At 43.3% G+C, this 19426-nt stretch overlaps 1 protein-coding gene and 1 long non-coding RNA gene across 2 annotated transcripts; one reads left to right on the top strand and one right to left on the bottom strand.

The window, feature by feature from the left end:
• The first annotated feature begins 2920 nt into the window (after nucleotides 1-2920).
• Nucleotides 2921-6088, top strand: LOC125003584. The gene is made up of 3 exons (XR_007112233.1): nucleotides 2921-3031; nucleotides 3558-3734; nucleotides 5637-6088. It is a non-coding gene; the product is annotated as an uncharacterized LOC125003584 (long non-coding RNA).
• A 172-nt stretch (nucleotides 6089-6260) lies between these two features.
• On the bottom strand, nucleotides 6261-15409 carry slc22a7a (solute carrier family 22 member 7a). The gene is made up of 10 exons (XM_047577544.1): nucleotides 14947-15409; nucleotides 13415-13518; nucleotides 11538-11692; nucleotides 11044-11212; nucleotides 10836-10959; nucleotides 8557-8663; nucleotides 8267-8481; nucleotides 7855-7963; nucleotides 7500-7706; nucleotides 6261-6637 (listed from the first exon to the last, which is right to left on the bottom strand). Exons 1-10 carry the CDS (start codon nucleotides 15295-15297, stop codon nucleotides 6541-6543), a joined length of 1638 nt encoding a protein of 545 aa, XP_047433500.1. The 5' UTR covers nucleotides 15298-15409; the 3' UTR covers nucleotides 6261-6540.
• Nucleotides 15410-19426: the final 4017 nt, after the last annotated feature.

Genomic DNA, 19426 nt, shown 5'->3' with positions numbered 1-19426 from the left:
CAGGCAGGACTAGAAACAGACAACTAGAATAAAAGTCCATTAGTTTCCAGCAGGTTGGTGTGAAGTCAGTTATTAGAATCAGAATCAGAAAACTTTATTCATCCTTCAACAAAATAGTTTTGTTGCTGTTTCTCTCATAAAGTGTCATAATACAAGGTAGAGACTGGAGGCTCCCACTGACAATAGCCAATAGCATCATTAGAGCTCTATTCATAGGGTAAGTTTATGATTTATTGTACACTGAATATTTCTCTTCTTTCTTTTTGTTTTGTCCCTGAGGGAGTCATCCCAAAGGGATCAATAAAGTTGAGTCTAAGTCTAAGAAGCAGAAACAAATAACTCTAGAAGTCACTGGGACTGAACACTAACATCCTCCAAGCAACTCAACTGGATTTAAAAGTATATTTGTGTCATTATTGTAATGGGTTTAGGGTTTAGAGCAGAGATTGATTCTGTTATCTTTGGACTGTGTTGTGGCTTGGCTGGGGTTAGGGGTTACATAGGGTTAGGGGTTAGGGTTAGGGAGACACTGGATCCGAGTTATTTTAGATTCTACTGAAGCTATTTATGTACAAGTCAGGAAGCATGAGGAGGAGTTCCAGACCAGCTACCACCTTCTTCCTCCTAGTTTTCCTCTCAGCTGCCAGGTCCTTTATGTCAGAGGGTCTAACTCATCCTAGTTCAGTTTGATGTGAAGGGACCAGACCAGTAACACAACAGAGTAATAACCTGCAAATAACCCTCCTATCATCCCCAAATATCACTAACACATTTTACTCCCAAGAAAATGATTTACACAAACTTGTTGACCAAGTTTTAGTGTCAGGTTTACGTTCATGTGTTGACTACATAACGGAGCCGTGCTACCAGTGAGAGGACCTTCCCTCTACAGCTATTTTTTGAATGATGAACATTGATTGGGGTCAAATTGACCGAAGGATAATAGGAGGGTAAGGACAGCTTCAGATCAGCTGTTTAGTTCTGGTCCACACCTCTGTCACAAACAGAGTGCCCTCTAGTGGACAGACCAGGAACAGCTGGTTTTACTGATAAATGTCGTTTTTGTATCGGAGCCTCTGCTGGGTCAGATCCGGCCCGCGGGCCCTATGTTTAACCCCCGGTGTCAGTGTATTTCTTTTGTTTCTGTCTCTGTCTCCTGTTTGTTGAGTTGATTCAGAACTGATTCTGTGTGACGAGGCCTTCTGATTGGCTGGTCCAGTCCCAGGTGACCTTAAAGGGAACCAGCTACAGGCTCCTGTGCCTTCCCTTCCCTTCCCTGTCGACTCTCTGCTGCTTCAGATCCTCTTTAATGCTCAACTGTGGTTTATGGACGTGTTTGAGTAACATGTATTTTAGTTGTGGTGGGTCAGGATTAACGTAGACTTTATAGGTAACAGCTTATTGATGGACACTAGGATCAGTGGATATATGTGGATACATACATTGGACTGCCATGTATTGCTGACAGTTCTTAGTGTGTGTATTTGTGTGATGTGTACATATGTGGTGGCAGTTTCTTGATTTATGTTTTTATTTCTTTAAAGCACTTTGTGATGTTTTTTGGTGTGAAAAATGCTGTATAAACACATAAAGTTTGAAGTCAACGTCTCATGTTTGAACAGAAACCTGGAGCTGAGCTGTAAGAGCAGAAGGCTAATATTCAGTCTATATATATACATATATATAGCCTATCCAGTGGCCAGTGACTGAGGGTTTAGTTAGAGAATAATGTGAGCGCTGGGAAGGCGTCAGCTGTTAATGTGGGACAGGAGAACGTTTGAAGGTGGGAACGGTGGCGGCTGCATGATAAGAAAAACACACGGACATCAAGGCTTTCACCAGAACCAGTTAATGTGTAACGTTTCTGAAGTGAACCGCACCGAAGCACGTCCACAGTTAAAGGTTTGATGAAGCTACACCCAGGAACTGAGATGAGACGCGTCCACGGATCTGACTCCAGGACGGTTGGGAGGGCTGGACCATGATCCATGTCTGCACATGGACACGACAAAAGAACTAAATCATAAAACTGGTTTAAAATGGGTTTGAAGAGATGAATGAATTAAAAACCAATAGAAGAGTGAATTGAGATGAAGTGAGAAGGAGTTGGACTAGAACCATGGACTCCCTGTCCAACAGAAAGACAGAAAACCTGCTGCTCTGTCGTTGGCTTGTTCTGTCGTACAGATGTCTCTTTATTTTAATAGTCTGACGTGCTTGAAATAAAGTCTAATGAAAAGAAACAAATCCACCAACTTTGGTTCGACCAGTCGATGTGAGGATTCAAATCTCAAAGTGATGCAGAGAAAGAAATGGTTTCACTCTGTCCAGTTAAAAACAAACTTTACTTAACCTTCATTGAAGCTGAGCAGTGAATGTAGGATCACTGTTGAGTCTCACTCAATGTTGGTTTAAAGGCTCCAGATCAGCTTCACTAGAACCAAACATCACGACCTCAGTCTGATTTCATGACGATGCAGCAGGTGGTTTGATTCAGTGATGATTCAGAGAAGAGATGAAAATAAGATGGAATGAACAGAAACGTAAATATTACTTCAGATATTTAGTCCACGAGTTCATTCCTCAGGTTCTATCTGAGGTTCTCATGGATGGTTCTGGTACGTGAAGGTCCACAGCTCCAGCTTCATCTACGATGAGAGACGTCCAGGTTTACAGAGGAACCGGGTTTAACAGAAGGAATTATGTTGGATAGAGTTTGATGACATGACTGTGACTATGACCGACCTCTCAAACTTTTTAAATGTCTGCTCAGTGAAGCGACTGTCCTCCTGGACCTCGTCCCGTTACACTTTCAGATTATTTTAAGAAGAAAATCAGAGCGATGAACATGAAGGAAGTAAAAACCTCAACTCTGGAGAGGGAGGGGAGAGGGGGTGGAGGTGGTGGGGGTGGAGGGAGCTGGGGTCAGTGTGGAGCTACAGTGTCTGGATCTCAGAGCTGTGTTCAGCCTGGACGCCTCCATCCATCCTCCATCCATTCATCCTCCATTCATCATCCATCCATCTCTGAGGTAGGAAGCACTGCATTAATGACGGAGGATAATAATTATGATAGTTATAATGTGTTGAGACGACTTCATGAAGCCAGAGTTTGACTGTGAATGCAGCACGACGTGTTCACTGACTGTTAACAGGATCCGTTTTAAATGTCATTTAGCTCCTGGATGAGGAACCTTATAGACGTGAACGTTTTCATTTCTGAACAGATTTTTTACTAAAATAATGATCCTGACACATCGTCTGATGTCTGATGGAGGACGTGTCTGGATCGGAGCTGCTGCTGGAAAAGTTCTAGGTTTAGAGATGAAACGTATTTATTAATATTATTATTATTCATCCTGCTGGTATGAAGGGCGTCTGGGGGCCGGTGAGGGTGGGATGGCCGGTGGGGGGGTCGTCCTGCAGAGACACATCTGTCGGCTGCAGACGACGCTTTGAAGAAAACAACCGGAGCTTTTCCAGCTTCTCTCTGAGTTCACCTCAGCAGAATCTAATGCCATTGTCTTTATTTTTCTGTTTTCCATGATGGGACAATAGAGGAGCCGAGAGTTGTGGGAGGTGGGGTGGGGGGTCCGTGTTGGGTGTCTACCGTCCACCGCCCCGACACCCCGACTCCCCACAGCTCTAATTGATGCTTTGTCCGGGCACGTCCTGACTCGTTAGAGCCCTGAGCCCCCCAGGCCGGAACAAATCCAACATGGCATCCGCACTCAGGTCTGTGTGTGTCACAGTGTGTGTGTGTTAGAGTCACAGTGTGTGTGTGTTAGTGTGTGTTTGTGTGTTGAGGCCTTGTTCATGTGTATCCAGCTGCCTTTTTCCCAGGACGTCACAACACACAACAAAACTTTCCTGGAAGTAAAGTTGATGGTCGGTAGAAGTGAAGCCAGCTGTGACATTTCTAATCCACACCGTCCATTTTAGCTTTTATTTTAAATAAAAGCTTCTCCACATCTTTATTCTTCATGTGAAGTTGAACTGAAACAGACTCTGGAGGAACGATCCACTACAGCTGCCAACAGACGCGTCCACCAGGACATTAAACGTTTAATCGTCATTAATGATCTTTATGTCTGGGACTTAGATGCTTTAAGGAATGTAAAAAATATAAAGTACAACATTCAGGAGGATTTTGAGTAGATCAGACTTATTAAACGTCAGACTCTGACTCCTGAGCAGCTTAAGGTTTATTTGTAAAAGGTTTAGATGGAGAGAAGGTCACAGTCCAGACGCCTGGTCCAGAGAGACAGAGTCAGGCTGAGAATTCAAAATTTTAACATCAACTATGAAAACAGGAACAAGAAGCTGCAGCTGTAAACCATTTCAAACACAAAACCCAAAACACAGACCTGCAAACAGGAGCAACCCAGAAACCAAAACCAAGCTCAGAACAAAAGGAGAAACACAGGAAGTAGAAGAACTTTACTAAATAAAAACAGGAAACACAAAGAAACCAAGAGAGGAAACAACAACACCAGAACTGTAGTAGGTTCATTAACAGGTCTGACCTCTTACTATTTACTACATTATTATTATTTACTCTTATTATTATTACTGGTACTACTACTCAAAGTAAGTGGATGCTGTTGATGAACATGTTGGGGCTCATTCATGGTCTCGGTCTGAAGCTCCTAGAATCTCTCTGAGTGGTTTTATTGTTCTGGAGGAATCAAAGTTAAAAATAATGACTTCTATCACTGGAACCAGAAGAAAATGACACGTTGCATCATTCAGCCTTTCCTCAAACACGCCTGGTGTCCAGAGCTCTGATTGGTTCAATAAGATGCTGCTGTCATCCAGGAGGAGGTCAAAGGGTTAAAGAGGAACTTCACTTTAACCAGACTGTAGAGACGCTGCAGCTCCACGTCTCTGTCCTCCATGTTTCTGGATGACTGCATCCACACGGAGGAAAGTTTCTCCTCATTAACGTTGACTTGGTTCTAGGTGCAGAGGTTCTTTGACTAATTGACATGGACGTCTCTGTGGTAAAGTGAGACATCAGCAGAGAGACCAGAATGAGTCCAGCAGCGTGGAAACAAAGACGCTGTGTTCACCCTGGAACCCCCCACCCACCCCCTCAGGTCGACTGGTTAATCTCTGCAGGCAACTGTGACGTCACCGAGCTTTTGTCACAATCACCTGCAGAGATGATCCAGTCGCTCTGTGCATTTAAACCAGGGGGATGAAAAGAACCTGCTGCAAACTGCTGCGATTCAGGTAAATCTCAGCTGGCAACTGTGAGTTTCCAGAGTCTCACGGCGTCGGCTGAGGTTCGTCTGAGCTCAGCTCCTCTGTCAGGACCTCCGTCAGCTCCTCCGTCAGCTCCTCCATCAGGACCTCCATCAGGACCTCCATCCTGCAGAGGAACAGTTGAGTTTCTGGCACAAACTCACCTGCTGCCACGAAGCATGGAGGAGAAAGTAAAGAACATTAAAGGGCCAAGACTCCAGCAGGAGATGGAGGGACTTTATTCATCTAAGAGTTAGATGTAGTTTAAATAGGACGTGTTAGTGTGGACATAGCTGGAGTGTCGAGTTGTCTTTTTTTTTTTAATACACCACCTCACCTTAAATGTTCCTTTACACGTTTTAAGTCAAAGCTTTTATGTGATCTCACCAGATGCACTTCATCCATACGACTGTGTGAGGCTTTAACCTGAAGGCCGTCGTCACGCCGCTACGAGTCCAGGGCTTTCTGGTGTTGATGATACTGCATCAGGAACTGATTGGACAGTGACCAGAGGCCATCAGTTCCTGATGCACTGCCTTCAGCATTAAAAGAGGCTCCACATGTCAAGAGATGGAGGAAACGGAGGCTGTGACCCCACCAGGAAAGTCTGGATGATGTCCGTCAGTCCGTCAGTGAAACCAGACACTGACTCCTCATCTCATCTCTAAATGAGTTTAATAACTTTTGGATCAAATCCACTCCCTGAGGAGTGTTAATGCTCCTGTAGACACTGATCAGCTGTTAGTGAAAGGAGCTCACAGACTCACACACTCAGAGACTCACTCATATGTAGAAAAAATTTCATTTCCCTGAATAAATAAAAGTGTAATGTTTCTGTCCCATGCGTCTCGTCCACGTTGTGTTCACTGTTAAAGGGAGTAAGTGTGAAAAAAAAACACACAACTAGATTTTATTTGCATCCAGTATCAACCCTTTATTTTCAGTCCCCAGTGTTGAATGAACTCTAAAAGACAGAGTTATAAGTTATTTCTGAGAGGTATTTGATCAACAGTATTTTTTTTTTTTTTTTTTTACTGTTCCCTGTTTAATGCATTTAGTTAAATTCACTGAGTAAATATAAAATGACAGGTTTGTTTTAACAGACAATAAAACTCCTCAGGATCAACAGTCAGAGCAGCAGCAGCCAGATGAAGGTTTTAAACGTCGTCTTTACTAGAGACTGAACATGTTCTGGATTCCTGTTCTAATCCCTCTGAGGTCTAAATGAAACCACTGAGGATGTACGTGAAGATGAGGAAGCACCGGTGGATCCACTGCAGACTCCTCTCAACACTCAGTGTTCAGTCTCTGTTCTGTCCGCTGAGTCGTGGCTGTTTATTTTCTGCAGCTCAATCTTTGCTTCGTCGTCACTTGTGTCACTCTGCCTGTGTCTTCACAAGGAGTAGAAAGAACAACACGTGGAATATGTTATTCTCTTATTCAGTATTTCAAACACAGCTCGATGGTTCCTGGTGCTGACGACAGGATGAAGTTCACTAAACATCATCCCTAAACTAATGACCTCTGCAAATTAATCAGAATCAGACCAGCTGGTGGTAAGAAGAAGCACAGGAACTTCTAACCATGACAAAAGAGGTGAAAAGAAAGAAACGTTCAGCTTTAGCTTTACTGGCAGAGGAACCGCTCATCTGAATGTCACTCAGTGATCAGAGCATCACATTAAGTGACCTAGAAGAAGAACGGCCAATGCTTGAGGAACTGAATGTTAATGCTGACGTTTCTTCTGAGGAGCTTCTAAAGTTCTAGGAGACTGGAGGGAAGTTGATGCTTAAATAAGAAACTCTGTGGGTAAAACCGTCAGAAACGAACTGGACTTGATTATGGTGAATCAGAAACTGATGCCACTAATTAACGGCTGGATACTTACGTGTTGTTTGTCATTTTATACAAATGAATGATCTAAATGTGAATATCTTTATTTGGAATTCTGGAGAAATGTTGTCAGCAGTTTCAAACACAAACCTATAAATACTGAAATCAGAGAATATCAGAGAAAGTCAGACTTTTCCCAGAGCTGTGTGTAACCAAACCACCAGCTGGAGAAACATATTAATGATACACTGAGCTTTGTACTTGTGTTAATCTGGAAATCAAGCAGCTGTAGGAGGAGGAAAGAGGATGTTTGTGCAGAGGAGCTGAGAAAGAGACTAGTCTGAAACAACTACACCTGAAAATAGGAAAACACACACAGTAGAAAATATATGTAGTGACATATATCTGCTGGTTGTGTACCTTCCCTCCTCGACGTCGGCCACGTTTTCAGGCAGACGGACGTTGAGCGTCTCTGGGAGGGCGAAGACAACGAAGCCGCTGACTAACCCCGTCCCAGCGAAGATGAGGGGGGGCAGGAGAAGCCAGGTGTCCTCCAGCATCATGACCAACGGAGCCAAGGAACTCCCGATCCGCCCGATGCAGTTAGCGTAGCCTAAACCACACTGCCTGTCCATCAACACAAGCAAGACGTCAACACAACCAAGAGATCAACACAACCAAGAGATCAACACACTGACTCTGTCTCTGTTGGACATTAACGGTAAAAGGACTGGTGGTGGTGGTGGAGGGGGCGTGTTGGGGGGGGGTGTTGTACCTGATCACAGTTGGGAAGAGCTCCGCCGTGTAAAGGTACGCTGTGGTGAACGCTGCCTCAGAGAAACCCTTCGCCACCACCGCGACGCACGTACGAACCACAGTGTACTCTGTAAATACACGGAGCCAGTTTAGTTTCAGAGGATTTAAATGCTGGATGGTTGTGTGTTATGGACGTCCCCATCCATTTATAAACACATCACATCTTTAGCTTCTTCTTCTTCTTCTGTTTTAACGGTGGCTGGCTAGCATCACAGCTAGCTACAGAAAAACAAAGAAGAAGAAGAACCAGGGTCATGTGACTTAACATGTCTGCTTGTAGAAGAACTGGGATAAGAATAAGAAGCTGGTGCAGCTAGTGTGATGTGATGTGAATAAAGTCGTGATTCAGTAGTGACAGGCAGAGATGAGACCTAGAGGTATGGCTGTGTTTATTCCGATCAGGGCCCCTGTGGCGATCAGAAAGCCGGCCTGGCCGTTCCTGCGACCTGCTGAATCCAGGATGAAGTACGTGGCTATTTTGGCAGGAGTCTCGATGGCGCCGTAGATGAACTGCGTGAGGTAGATACTGACGCCGAAGCCTGAGATTCTGAAGCTGATACCGTAGTACAGGAAGGCAACAGCAAACCTGGAAGCACAGACACACAGAATGAAGCCCGGGGGCCCGGCTGGATGGTGGACGTTTAAAAGGGGCAGTTCATACCAGAATAACCCACAGCACAGGGTCATCTTCCTCAGCTGAGGGGTTCTGACCAGGTCCAGGTACGAGTGGGTCTTTTCAGCCTCCGGTAATTTCACCTTTTTTAGAAACTGAAACAGCCAAAGTCTCACATGAGAGCAGGTTCAGGTCTAGAGCCAGAAAAGCCAAGACCAACCAAGTCATGTTTATTCTCCTCAATAACTTCACATATCTAACACATGAAGAAAGATTTATTCATGGTTTACATGACAGATGACAGATGAAAGATACATGACATAGATGCAGCCCTGCAGGTCAAAAACATGCATTTCCAGACCAGACGCTTCCAGACAAGGACTTCCATGCAGCTGTAGCATATGAACCCACGTGGACAGAGGGAAGACAGTGTTCAGCCTTGGCCCAGAGCACACTAACTAAGGGCCAGTTTAGGCTCAGCTAAGACTGTTCTAACTATAAGATCCATTAAAAAGAAAAGTTTGAAGCCTAATCTGAAAAGTAGAAACTCCCAGAAAGTGAGTGCATGTGTGTTGAGTTAAAGGACAAAAAAAAAAGCATGAAAAACTGACACGGTGGACAATTATTAGAGCTTCAGGAGTCATTTATTATCAGAGAACAAACATGACTTTAAACTGTGTTGGTTGTATTTGCTGAACCCTGTTTACCAGCGTGGCTTTAACACTAAAGTCTCTATGTCTGGCGGTTTCAATTATTGACTAAATATAAAAGTAAATCCTTTGTGTTAAAAGGAGAAAGCGATGACATTTAAAAGTAAAAGAAGAGACATTTGTAACCAATAAAGAAAGAAATGGCTGGAAGCTTAGACAAGTATGTTACTGACTTTACATTAGAAGTTCTCCTGTAGCCTCCCCCTCCCCCCCCTCCCTCCTCCCTCCATGCACCGGTTACATACATTTAAACCTGTCATGTGCCACAGGGGGACAGTGGATTTCCTGTCTGTTTCCTCTCTCCGTCCCCCTCCTGACTGCAGCTGAGGAGTCTGACGGACTCTTCTGATTGGTCGGTTCAGCCCCAGATCATCCCATTTAAAAGGATCCAGGTCTCTCTGCTTGGTCAACATGATCCACTCTCCACCCTCTGCTGCTGATTTATTCTTAGACTGTGTCTTTCATTTCTGCTACTTCCCTTCTTTGTTATCATGACATGTGGACCTTTAAGGAAAGCCTCAGCACGTGATTAAAATACAAATAAAATAAAAAAGGGGTTCATTAGGTTCTTTATTCAAAGCTTCGGTGACAGTGTGCTCTATTAGGAAATCTAGTGGACAATAAATGTTCTTTTATTGGTGCATTCTTGTATGGGACTTGATTTTCCTTGCACATTCCTGATCCCACGCTGCATGGACATGTGGTTTAAGGCTGATAATAAGTAAATTACATAACAATTATATAAAAAATATTTGAGAATGTGTCATGTGCTCCACCCGTGCTGCTCTGCTCGCGTTGAACCTTCACTAATTTACAGCAATGTCTACATTACAGCGCTTACATCAACTATTCTCATGTGCTGTTGGAGTCATGGTTTAGTAGTTTTACAGAATATTAGTACTGAATGCAAACCCTGACAAACCAAATCCCTCTCAACTCATTATTCACTTTGAAGTCTCATCTCAGCTTTGCCAAAGAGCCAAGACAACCAAACCAGGGACAGGGCGCACACGTCTGACAGGTAGAAAAACAGGACGGTACAGCAAATTTATGTGTGACTGTACTCGACTAATGTTTGCTTTCAATAAAGAAGAATAGTTAGTGAAGACCATGTTTCTTATTTGACATGTCGGATTGAAACCTTCGCTCTTCTCTTACACAAAGAAACACTATGACGGACGCTCATCACCAAGTGATTCATGTGACAAACTGAACCCACCAGGTGATTCACATTCATCCACTGAAGCACCTGAGTGAAGCACTGCTTTAAACGTGACTAGTCACATGACCGAACCACACCTCAGCCATTGGACTCGGCACACTGATTCCACACAATCAGAGACCAGAGGACCATCCCCTACTCTAGGTGAGACTGGGGTAACTGGTCTCTACTGTTTATGGACACTAGGCTTTTAGTAGAGGAGATGGTTGGGCCTTTAGTTTGTTCTCAACATGCAGACATTTGTTAGCCAGCCCTGGTCTTGCTGTATTACTTTCATTTATTTGGCCGAACCACGTGGTCCAGTCTTTCCCACCGTTTATGTTTCAAGCATGAGTTTCAGTTGCCTCTTTTTCTCTTCTCAACTGAACTGAACTCCAGACTCATGGTGGTTTTACCTCAGAGTCCAGTCTAGATGCGTATTCATTCTTCCCGTTCATCTTAGCACACTGGACCAGATACTTCCTGGCTTCGTCCCTTCTGCTGTTGGCCAACAACCAGCGCGCCGACTCCGGCAGCCACCTGGGGACGGAGAGGAAACTGACTTTTAAAACACACTTTTAAGGCACTTAGATGTCGACCAGATCCACCAGGGGCGTCCATTACCACCAGGAGATGATGGCAGCGATGCAGGGCGCCGTCACCGCCAGCATTAAGTGCCTCCAGTCCCGTATGAAGTAGGCCAGAACGGCCAGAAGCATGTTCCCCAAGCTCCATGTCAAACCCATGATGGTACCAGAGAATGTCCGGTGCTTCACGTCCGTCCACTCAATACCTGGCAACGACAGGGAAGAGAACCAGTTTGACTTTAAATAAATAGCCCCTCAACGTGTACACGGTATCTACCAGGGAGGGTCAGGGAGTTTATGGCAGAACATTTCTGGAGTGGAGAACCCAAGGTACGAGCTCTCCTGTCCACATTAACTCTCACTGTAAGAAAGAAAGGTTCATTGGACTGAATCCAGTCGATTCTAGACTTTAGGAACCAGGTACTTAACACCAGAGAGGTGTCTCAAGGCTGGGACATTTAGGACCAGATCCTGAACATGAACCAAGGATTGGTTTCGCATCATTCCACTGATGGGTTCTTGGGTTCTTACCAAGGGCCCCAATGATGATTGACAGTCCACTGAGGGCTGCACCACAGAGGGCTCTGGAGACGGCGAACATGACATAGGAGGTGGAGAAGGCTGAGGTGGCTCCCAGCAGGGTGGAGGCGATCAAAGCCACGAGGTACATGGACTTACGACCAAACCTGCAACACACACATGGTTTAGCAGCACTAGATGGACTAAACCTGACCTTCTATCCCTCAGACTTGTGTGTTCTGATGAAAAGCACCAGCGCAGACACAGGGTTATTTTTTATGAGGCTTCTTTAAATGGTCACAGGTCACAGACTGTTAATATTTGATGAAGTGAGTCAAACAACCCCGACCCACATGTTGAAACCTTTGAAAGTCCTGACGGTTCAAACCTCAGTAACTGTGCTAGATAACGGACACACACACACGTTAGTGTTATACGGCTGTCTATGAGAGGACATTCACCGGCATGATACACTCCCCAAACCTTAACCCTTCACGGGTCCAGGAACCGGACCTCGTGCCTCCATCAGGCTTCATCGTTAAGGTCTCAGGAGCATAAAGCTGCTATTATCCTACCCATGACCAGACCAGAACCTTTACCCTTTAAAAGTCCTAAAAGAAGAGAGGACCGACAACTTCCCTACAAACAGTCACATCTGTCACAGACTGGACGGTTTCTATTTAACCTTATTCACCTTTAACCTTTCTTTTTTATACTTTCACAACGTGATTATATTTTAGTTATAATAGTTTATGCTGTTTAAAATATTTGATGGTGATTCAGGAAACCACGTACAAGAATTAGACTAAGTCTAAGAATTAGACTAAGACTTACACTAAGACTTAGACTAAGACTAAGAATTAATACATCAACAAATGTACAAGAAAAAAGACATTATTAGAGAATTATTATATATTATATACATAGGAATGATAACAAGGTTCAATAGTGAACGTTAACATGAATGACTGGAGAAAAAATTCTATTCTATTCTATTCTAAAATGTCCTCATTCCCGTTGTGTAAAACACTGGTCCTCAGGAAGACATCAGTACACAAACCTCCACACACACTCGCACTCTAAACAGGTTTTAACCCTTGACAAAGTTTTGGGGTTCAGCAAAAAAGAAGCATCACAAACTAGACCCAAAACAGGCCCACAGCCCAACGCTGAACACTAACACACACATTACAACACACACACTGTGTTGTTTCATCAGCAGAGCAGCAGCTGACTTTGGACTCCAGTGTCTATGAATAGTTGTAATCACAGGAGTTACAGTGTGGTGATGCTACGTCGTGCTCATGTGAGAACCAACGTCTGTTTTAATGAACCGTGACCGGGAGAAGATTTGTGTGTATTCTTTCAACTTTAACACATGGTTTGTCTTCACGGTCATGAATGATAAACTACTAATCCCAGATCTGACACATCACACACAGGACTGACTCCGAATGTCATCATGGTCAAGTTAAAGTAAAGGACGCGTGTCTGAAATGAATTTTATGATTTGTGTGGAGCTTCTGTTGTTACCAGCCTCAGGACATAAGAGGTGTTATTAGGAGCATGAGCAGCAGGCTCACTGTTGACCTTTTACTTATGAGAATCCCTTCAGACTCAAACATGTGTCAGCTGCTCTGGATGAAGGATTTGCTACAAAAAGAAAACACATCCATGCTTGAAGCATTTACTTAACCAAATGGTTGTTAAAACAAACTGACCAACAAGAAAATAGACATTTAATGCATCATAACTAAGAGGATTACGAGTGCTTAGTAAGATGAAGATGGTAGAACTTAAAATGAGCTCCACCTTTAACACCACTGTTAATAATCTGGTCTCAGCACATTCACTCCTGTAATGTTGGAGTAAAACATGAATGAACTCACTTGTCAGAAAGCTGTCCAAACAGAATGGATCCAAACATGACCCCGAGGAAGAAGTAGGTGGCTAGAGCTTGATTCAGATGTTTGTCATCACACACCAGGTCCCACTGCAGAGAAGCAGTCTGGTTAAAACCGTCTCTAATATCAGGTTATCAGCTATGATCGTATATTGGTAGAATTATGTGTGTACAGCACACATCTAGAGAGCAGCTGGAATGATTTGACTTCCTCATATGTCCTTCATATCTGCAGAAACATCACCTGAAAGCGGACAAAGAGAACCAATGAAACCAATGAAAGAATTGATATTATTGTGTATTTGTTTATTCAGGGAAGTGGTCCAGTGTTGACCGTGTTGTTGTGAGATGTTGGTGGTTTCCTCTCATCAACTGATGCTCCAACATTTCTACTGGATGAAGGTCAGGACTTTGACTTGTTCCTAAACATTCATCTGGTTCTTTTGGAGAACCACTGGTGTTCTTGGGCTCCTTGTCTTGTCCTGACATTTTCTTTTAGAGTTCACTGGTAGAATTCACAGTTCATCGGTCCATCAATGATGAGCAGATGCAGCAGAACAGGCCCAAACCAGGACATTAGCGCCCCCATGTTTCATGGAGGGATGAGGTTCTGATGCTGGAATGCAGGTTGGTTCATCTCCAAACATTTAAACCAAACTATTCTACTCTGGTCTCATCTGTCCACTAAACATTGTCCCAAATGTTCTTTGTGGACAGAGAGCAGTGTCTTTGGTTGTTGAGTGGATTCATCAACATGAACATCAGCCAATGTGAGAGAGGCCTTTAGCTGCTTAGAAGTTCCCCTGGGTTCCTCTGGTTCCTCTCCCACTATGATGGAGTGATGTTTGTTGGTGGACCACTCCTGTGGAGGGGAACAGTCGTCTTCAATCTGTCTGACTCTCTGTGGATTATTTGTGGCTTCCAGACTCTTTAGAGATGGTTGTGGAACCTTTTCCAGCCTGATGAGCAACAACAACTCTTTTTCTGAGCTCCTCACAAAGCTCCTTTGTCCGTTGTCATCACACACTTCAACACAAACATGAGACAAATCCCTGATTCATAGAAACCAAACCATCACACCATGGTTGTTGAGTGGATTCGTAAACATTAACATTAGCTAATGTGAGAGAAGCTTTTTAGCTTTTAGACAGAAGAAGTAAAGAAGATGGAGCGAAAAAAGGGAATAATATAAAAAACTAAATAAAAAAACAGTCCTCAGTGATCAGGGCTATCACCAGACATGCTTCAGTACAGTAATTACACAACATCAGTGGAGTTAATGCAGTTAATGTGTGCAGGAAATAAACTGATTCTTCTCATGGTGAAGACTTTTAATAGTATTTTTTTTTCTCTGACGTAGTTCAAATCCAAAGTGAATTAGGAACCACTTTAATGCCGAGTAGTGAATGTGACTGAGGCTGGTCAGGATGAGCCAGTTCAACTTCATTTTATTTCTACAGCATCAATAATAATATGAGTTGTCTCAGGACTCGTTACTAAACCTCCACATGTTCTTACCTCACTGGCCGTGGTGGAGCTGAACTGCGACTGGTCGTAGATCCATCCATGAGGACAAGGTGCGGTCTCGTTGGCTTCACTGAGGTTAAAGGTCAGGGAGGGTTCGTAGACGTAGACCCTGCAGGAGCTGAAGGAGCCGTCGTCCTGGAGCGGGGCCCCGAGGCCGGAGTCGCCCCCGTCGTTCTCCTCCAGACTTCCCAGGGAGCAGCGGTGTTGAGGAGTGGCAGATATGAAGTTGTGCAGGAGGTAGTGCAGCGGGAGGATGGCCCGGGGGATGCACAGGATGAACAGGAGCAGGAACTGGAACTTGGAGAAGCCGCCGACATCATCCAGGATTTCCTCGAACCTCATGGTGATGAGAAGATGGAGGAGCTGGTCTAGAGTTCAGTCTGTCTGCAGCTCACAACAATCAGCTCCTTAAAGCCGGAGGAAACCCAGAGGGAGGTTCTTAGAGACAAGACAGAATGAGACTATTAACTTTCACTCTGCTGCAGGTCGTAAAACTGTTGTGTAACGTTAAACTAGTCCTTGACATGTTAATCATTAAATGAGAGGTACAGGGGGATTTGTTGTTGTTTTATTTGTCATTTTTTCCTCTTTTATTTTATCTTTATTTTTACTTGTGGTTTTTAAGTCATGTCTCAAAAGCAGAAGTCTTTCATCCATGTCACAGGCAGAACCTCTCAAGGAAAACGTTTATTTGAGCCTCTTAAAGTGGAAAAAATAAATAAATGAAATAAAGATGCAATCAGAATCAGTGTTGCTGGTTGATTTTGGGACGTGGACATTAAGGACATTTAGGATAAAGTATCTTAAGAGTTAAACAAACATCTGATCTCTGTTCACAGGTGAATGAGTGAAGTCGTCCACTAAACCAACACATGTAATATTTACCAGTGAAAAGCATTAGGAAATACATTTTTGACAGCGGTTTTCTCTTTAAAACCAAACATCTCTGTGATTTGATTCATATTTAAAATGTTGCATCACTGGTTGTAGTTTAGTTCTAGTGTTCCTCCTCCTCCTCCTCCTCCTCCTCCTCCTCCTCCTCCATCCAGGAACCAGGCTCAGTTATAAACTTGAGCTCCTGGGATGAAACTCTGGGTTTTTGGAGACTTCTACCAGAGTCACATGACCTATGAGCTGGATGGAAGTTTAATGAAGACTGTAACAGAAAGATCCAAATATCTAAAAAATAAAAGAAAGAGGAAATGACTGAAGGTCTGAAGATGAAACTAATGAGAGGATGGAGGAGAGAGGAAAACAAAACAAGACGTATGAGGAAACCAAACTGGATGAAAGAACCCGAACACAATGTCACAAAGGCTGCAGGTTCCTGCCTGAAGAACAAGAGGCTGCACATCAGAGCCACAGCTTCACTCTACAAATACTCAGCAGAGACCAAACGTCTTCAGAGGTAATGAAGGACTCTGGGACTCTACAGACACAGTTTAGGACTAAGAGACACTTGCTCACCAATGGTTTGACCAACAAGGTCCAACACTCAAACATGAAACCAGGACAGTTTAGTTTGTTTTCCTGCATCGCGTCTCCTGAACTAATGTCCACTAATGAGACAATGAATGAGACAATGGACAGGAGAGAGACTGGACTCTTGAAATGCAGCTGGTACTTTAGATCCCCTCCAGGATCCAGTCTGTCTTGGACCAGGATGAGGAGGATGAACACCTGGACCTGGACCTGTTAAAGCTCCACGGTACAGGACCACAGGACCTGGAGGAGAACAGGGACGAGCAGGAACTGATCAGCAACTGATTGGATGTTTGATCACATGATGCAGGGACTGATGACACGGTGACCCAGGACGAGCTGATTCCTGAAGCTGCATGAACTAGTGTCTCATGTTATACGTCCTTTTATACATCACGAAGGCACAACCGATCAGCCACAACATTAGAACCATAACAATAACATAAAAACATCAAATGTGTCATGATTCTGTATCATTTACTCTGAACATGTTTTAGTTTCCTGTTTTATTTTGTTAAGTTCCTTGGCTTCCTGTTTGGCTTTCCTCCCTTGCTGATTGGTCATTGGTTTCTCCTGGTGGCTCTGTCCTCATTAGTTTCACCTGTGTGGTCCTCTGTGTATATATAGCTTCTTTGTTCTCTGGCATCTCTTAGTCTCCGGCTCTCAGTGCTGGAGGCTCCATGTTTATCGTCTGCCTTCCATCCTTATGGTTCCTTCAGGTTCCTGTGTTTTGGATTTATCTGCCATCTCTGCACCGCTTTCTGTTTCTTCTTGTTATTAAGTAAATGCCTCATCTCTTGTTGTCCTGCTCTTGTCACGTCAAATTATTTCTAGTATTTAGTAGTAGCAGCCAACAGTCATTTCCTTTCAGAGAATTATTTTGCTAATTTTATACAACTTCTTTATTACAGATCAACATTTAATATTTATATTTGCAAGACAGACATGTTTATTTATTAACGGAGCTTCATGGTCTTCAGTCACCAGGTTCATCAGATGTTAGGAGTCTGTTATATGTTGTGTTGTGTTGTGTTGTGTTGTGTTGTGTTGTGTTGTGTGGACTGTCTGGTGACCAGACATGTCAGGTCTTACCTCAGGAACATGGTCCACACCAAACACACTGGGTTAGAAAATAACGGGTGTTAACCTGGTTTACTGGTGACATGAAGGAGTGTGGTGGTCCTGCACATTAATTATTCACTTTATTCTTTAATCGTTCCATCAGGTCATTCCAGCGTTTATATTCTGTGAATATCTGTAATTATTGGTCCTCGAGGTTCAACACTCTGTTCAATTCAATACTTTTTCTATGTAAACCAATACTTTTGTATTGTTCATTCTATTCTATCTTTATCTCACTATTTATCTTATACACAATGCAATCCTTATTCTTGTTATTTTTCTTTATGTTGTTACAAACTGTATCTGTGGGCATAATGGGACAAATAAAGGTTTAATAATTCTAATTCTAACTTAATATTTGCACTGAATCCTGAGTCTGAGTAGACGGAACGTATGCTAGAAATGGAGTGATAGAGTCCATGTTTATTTATTTGTTGTGTAAGAACTTCCTGATGTTTCAGAGTATCTTTAATCTCAGACTGACACTCAGTCACATTGTCCGTGACTGTTGGAGCTTGTGATCATGGTCACAGTGTCAGTGTTGAGGTGCAGCTGCAGCCATTAGATTATTAGAAGTCATGTGCTGTGTTCCACTGAGGTCACCACCACCGTGATGAAGAAGGACGGAGATGATGATGAGGGCTGAGATTACCTCAGTCATGAGGACTCTGGTTCTGTTTTCCTCTTTGGTTCATTTTGACACAGTTCTGCTGGATCAGGAAATTACTCTTGAAGAAAAGAAAAACCATTTATATTATTACGGTTGAATTTCACATGATCTCTGGTTAATCTCCGTACATCATCCAGCGTCATAATCTTTACATCCTGCTCTACGGCTTCATCTCATTCTTTAATGACTTTTAATAGAAAGTGTTGGTTTCCACCGGAATTAAAATGTTAAAATATCTGAGAGCAACAAAATGATTAGTGGTTCTAAGTAAAAGAATTTCCATGATGAAACAGAAAAAATGACACAAGAAAACTCTCATTGTTGGAATCAGGATGAAGATGGAGATGGAGATGACAATAAGGATGAGGATGAAGATAAAGATGAGGATGAAGATGAGGAGAGAGGAGACGTGGATGTGAGTCATCTGACAAACCGACAAACAGCTCTGATGGACTGATATCGTAGGTCACAGTGTTTCCTCAAACATTCACTCACTGGATAATTTTCAGACCAAATCACGAACCTCATTTTACAAATAACGCAACTGGTTAGAGTCTGTGAAGGTTCTTAGTCCTGGCCCAAGTCCTGGTTCAGATCCACTACAAAATAAAGTCAAGTGGAGTCATAGAGTTTAGAGAAGACACTGGAGGAAGTTCAAAACTCTGAGGGTGAAACCGTCAGGAAGTGACTGGTCCTCTATGTGGACGTTCCTTTAAAACACGAAGCACACTTTTAGCTTTTAATTTCTGTTTCTTTCTCAGTCCCAGCCCACTGATCAGCCACAACATTATGACCACTGACGGGATAAGTCAACATTTAAATCATCTTATTCAGTGTTCTGTTGGGAAACATCTGGACCTGGTATTCATTCATTCATACATTTATGTGGATGCAACTGAGACATGTAGCCCCCGCCCAGACCAGACTAGAAGGTATGAATGTTAGAGTAAATCCCAGGAAACACATGAAACCTCTGACCGGGAACATCGTGTAACCTCTTGTCTTTGTGATGCTGTGGATGGTTGAGGATTATCACATGACTGGAGGAAGACAGGCAGCAGGAGTCAGCTGAGCAACACGTTAGATTCTCCGGAAAATAAATTCTGCATCAGACAAACCACTTCCCTCTGTCTCTGTCTCTGTGTCTAACTGGTATGGAGTAGTTTGATTTAAAGTCTGAATATGAAAGGATCATTT

The sequence above is a fragment of the Mugil cephalus genome, chromosome 2 (assembly GCF_022458985.1).
Source record: "Mugil cephalus isolate CIBA_MC_2020 chromosome 2, CIBA_Mcephalus_1.1, whole genome shotgun sequence".
Lineage (NCBI taxonomy): Eukaryota > Metazoa > Chordata > Actinopteri > Mugiliformes > Mugilidae > Mugil > Mugil cephalus.
Note: the sequence above shows the minus strand (reverse complement) of the source record. Positions and strands in the feature narration are given on the sequence as shown.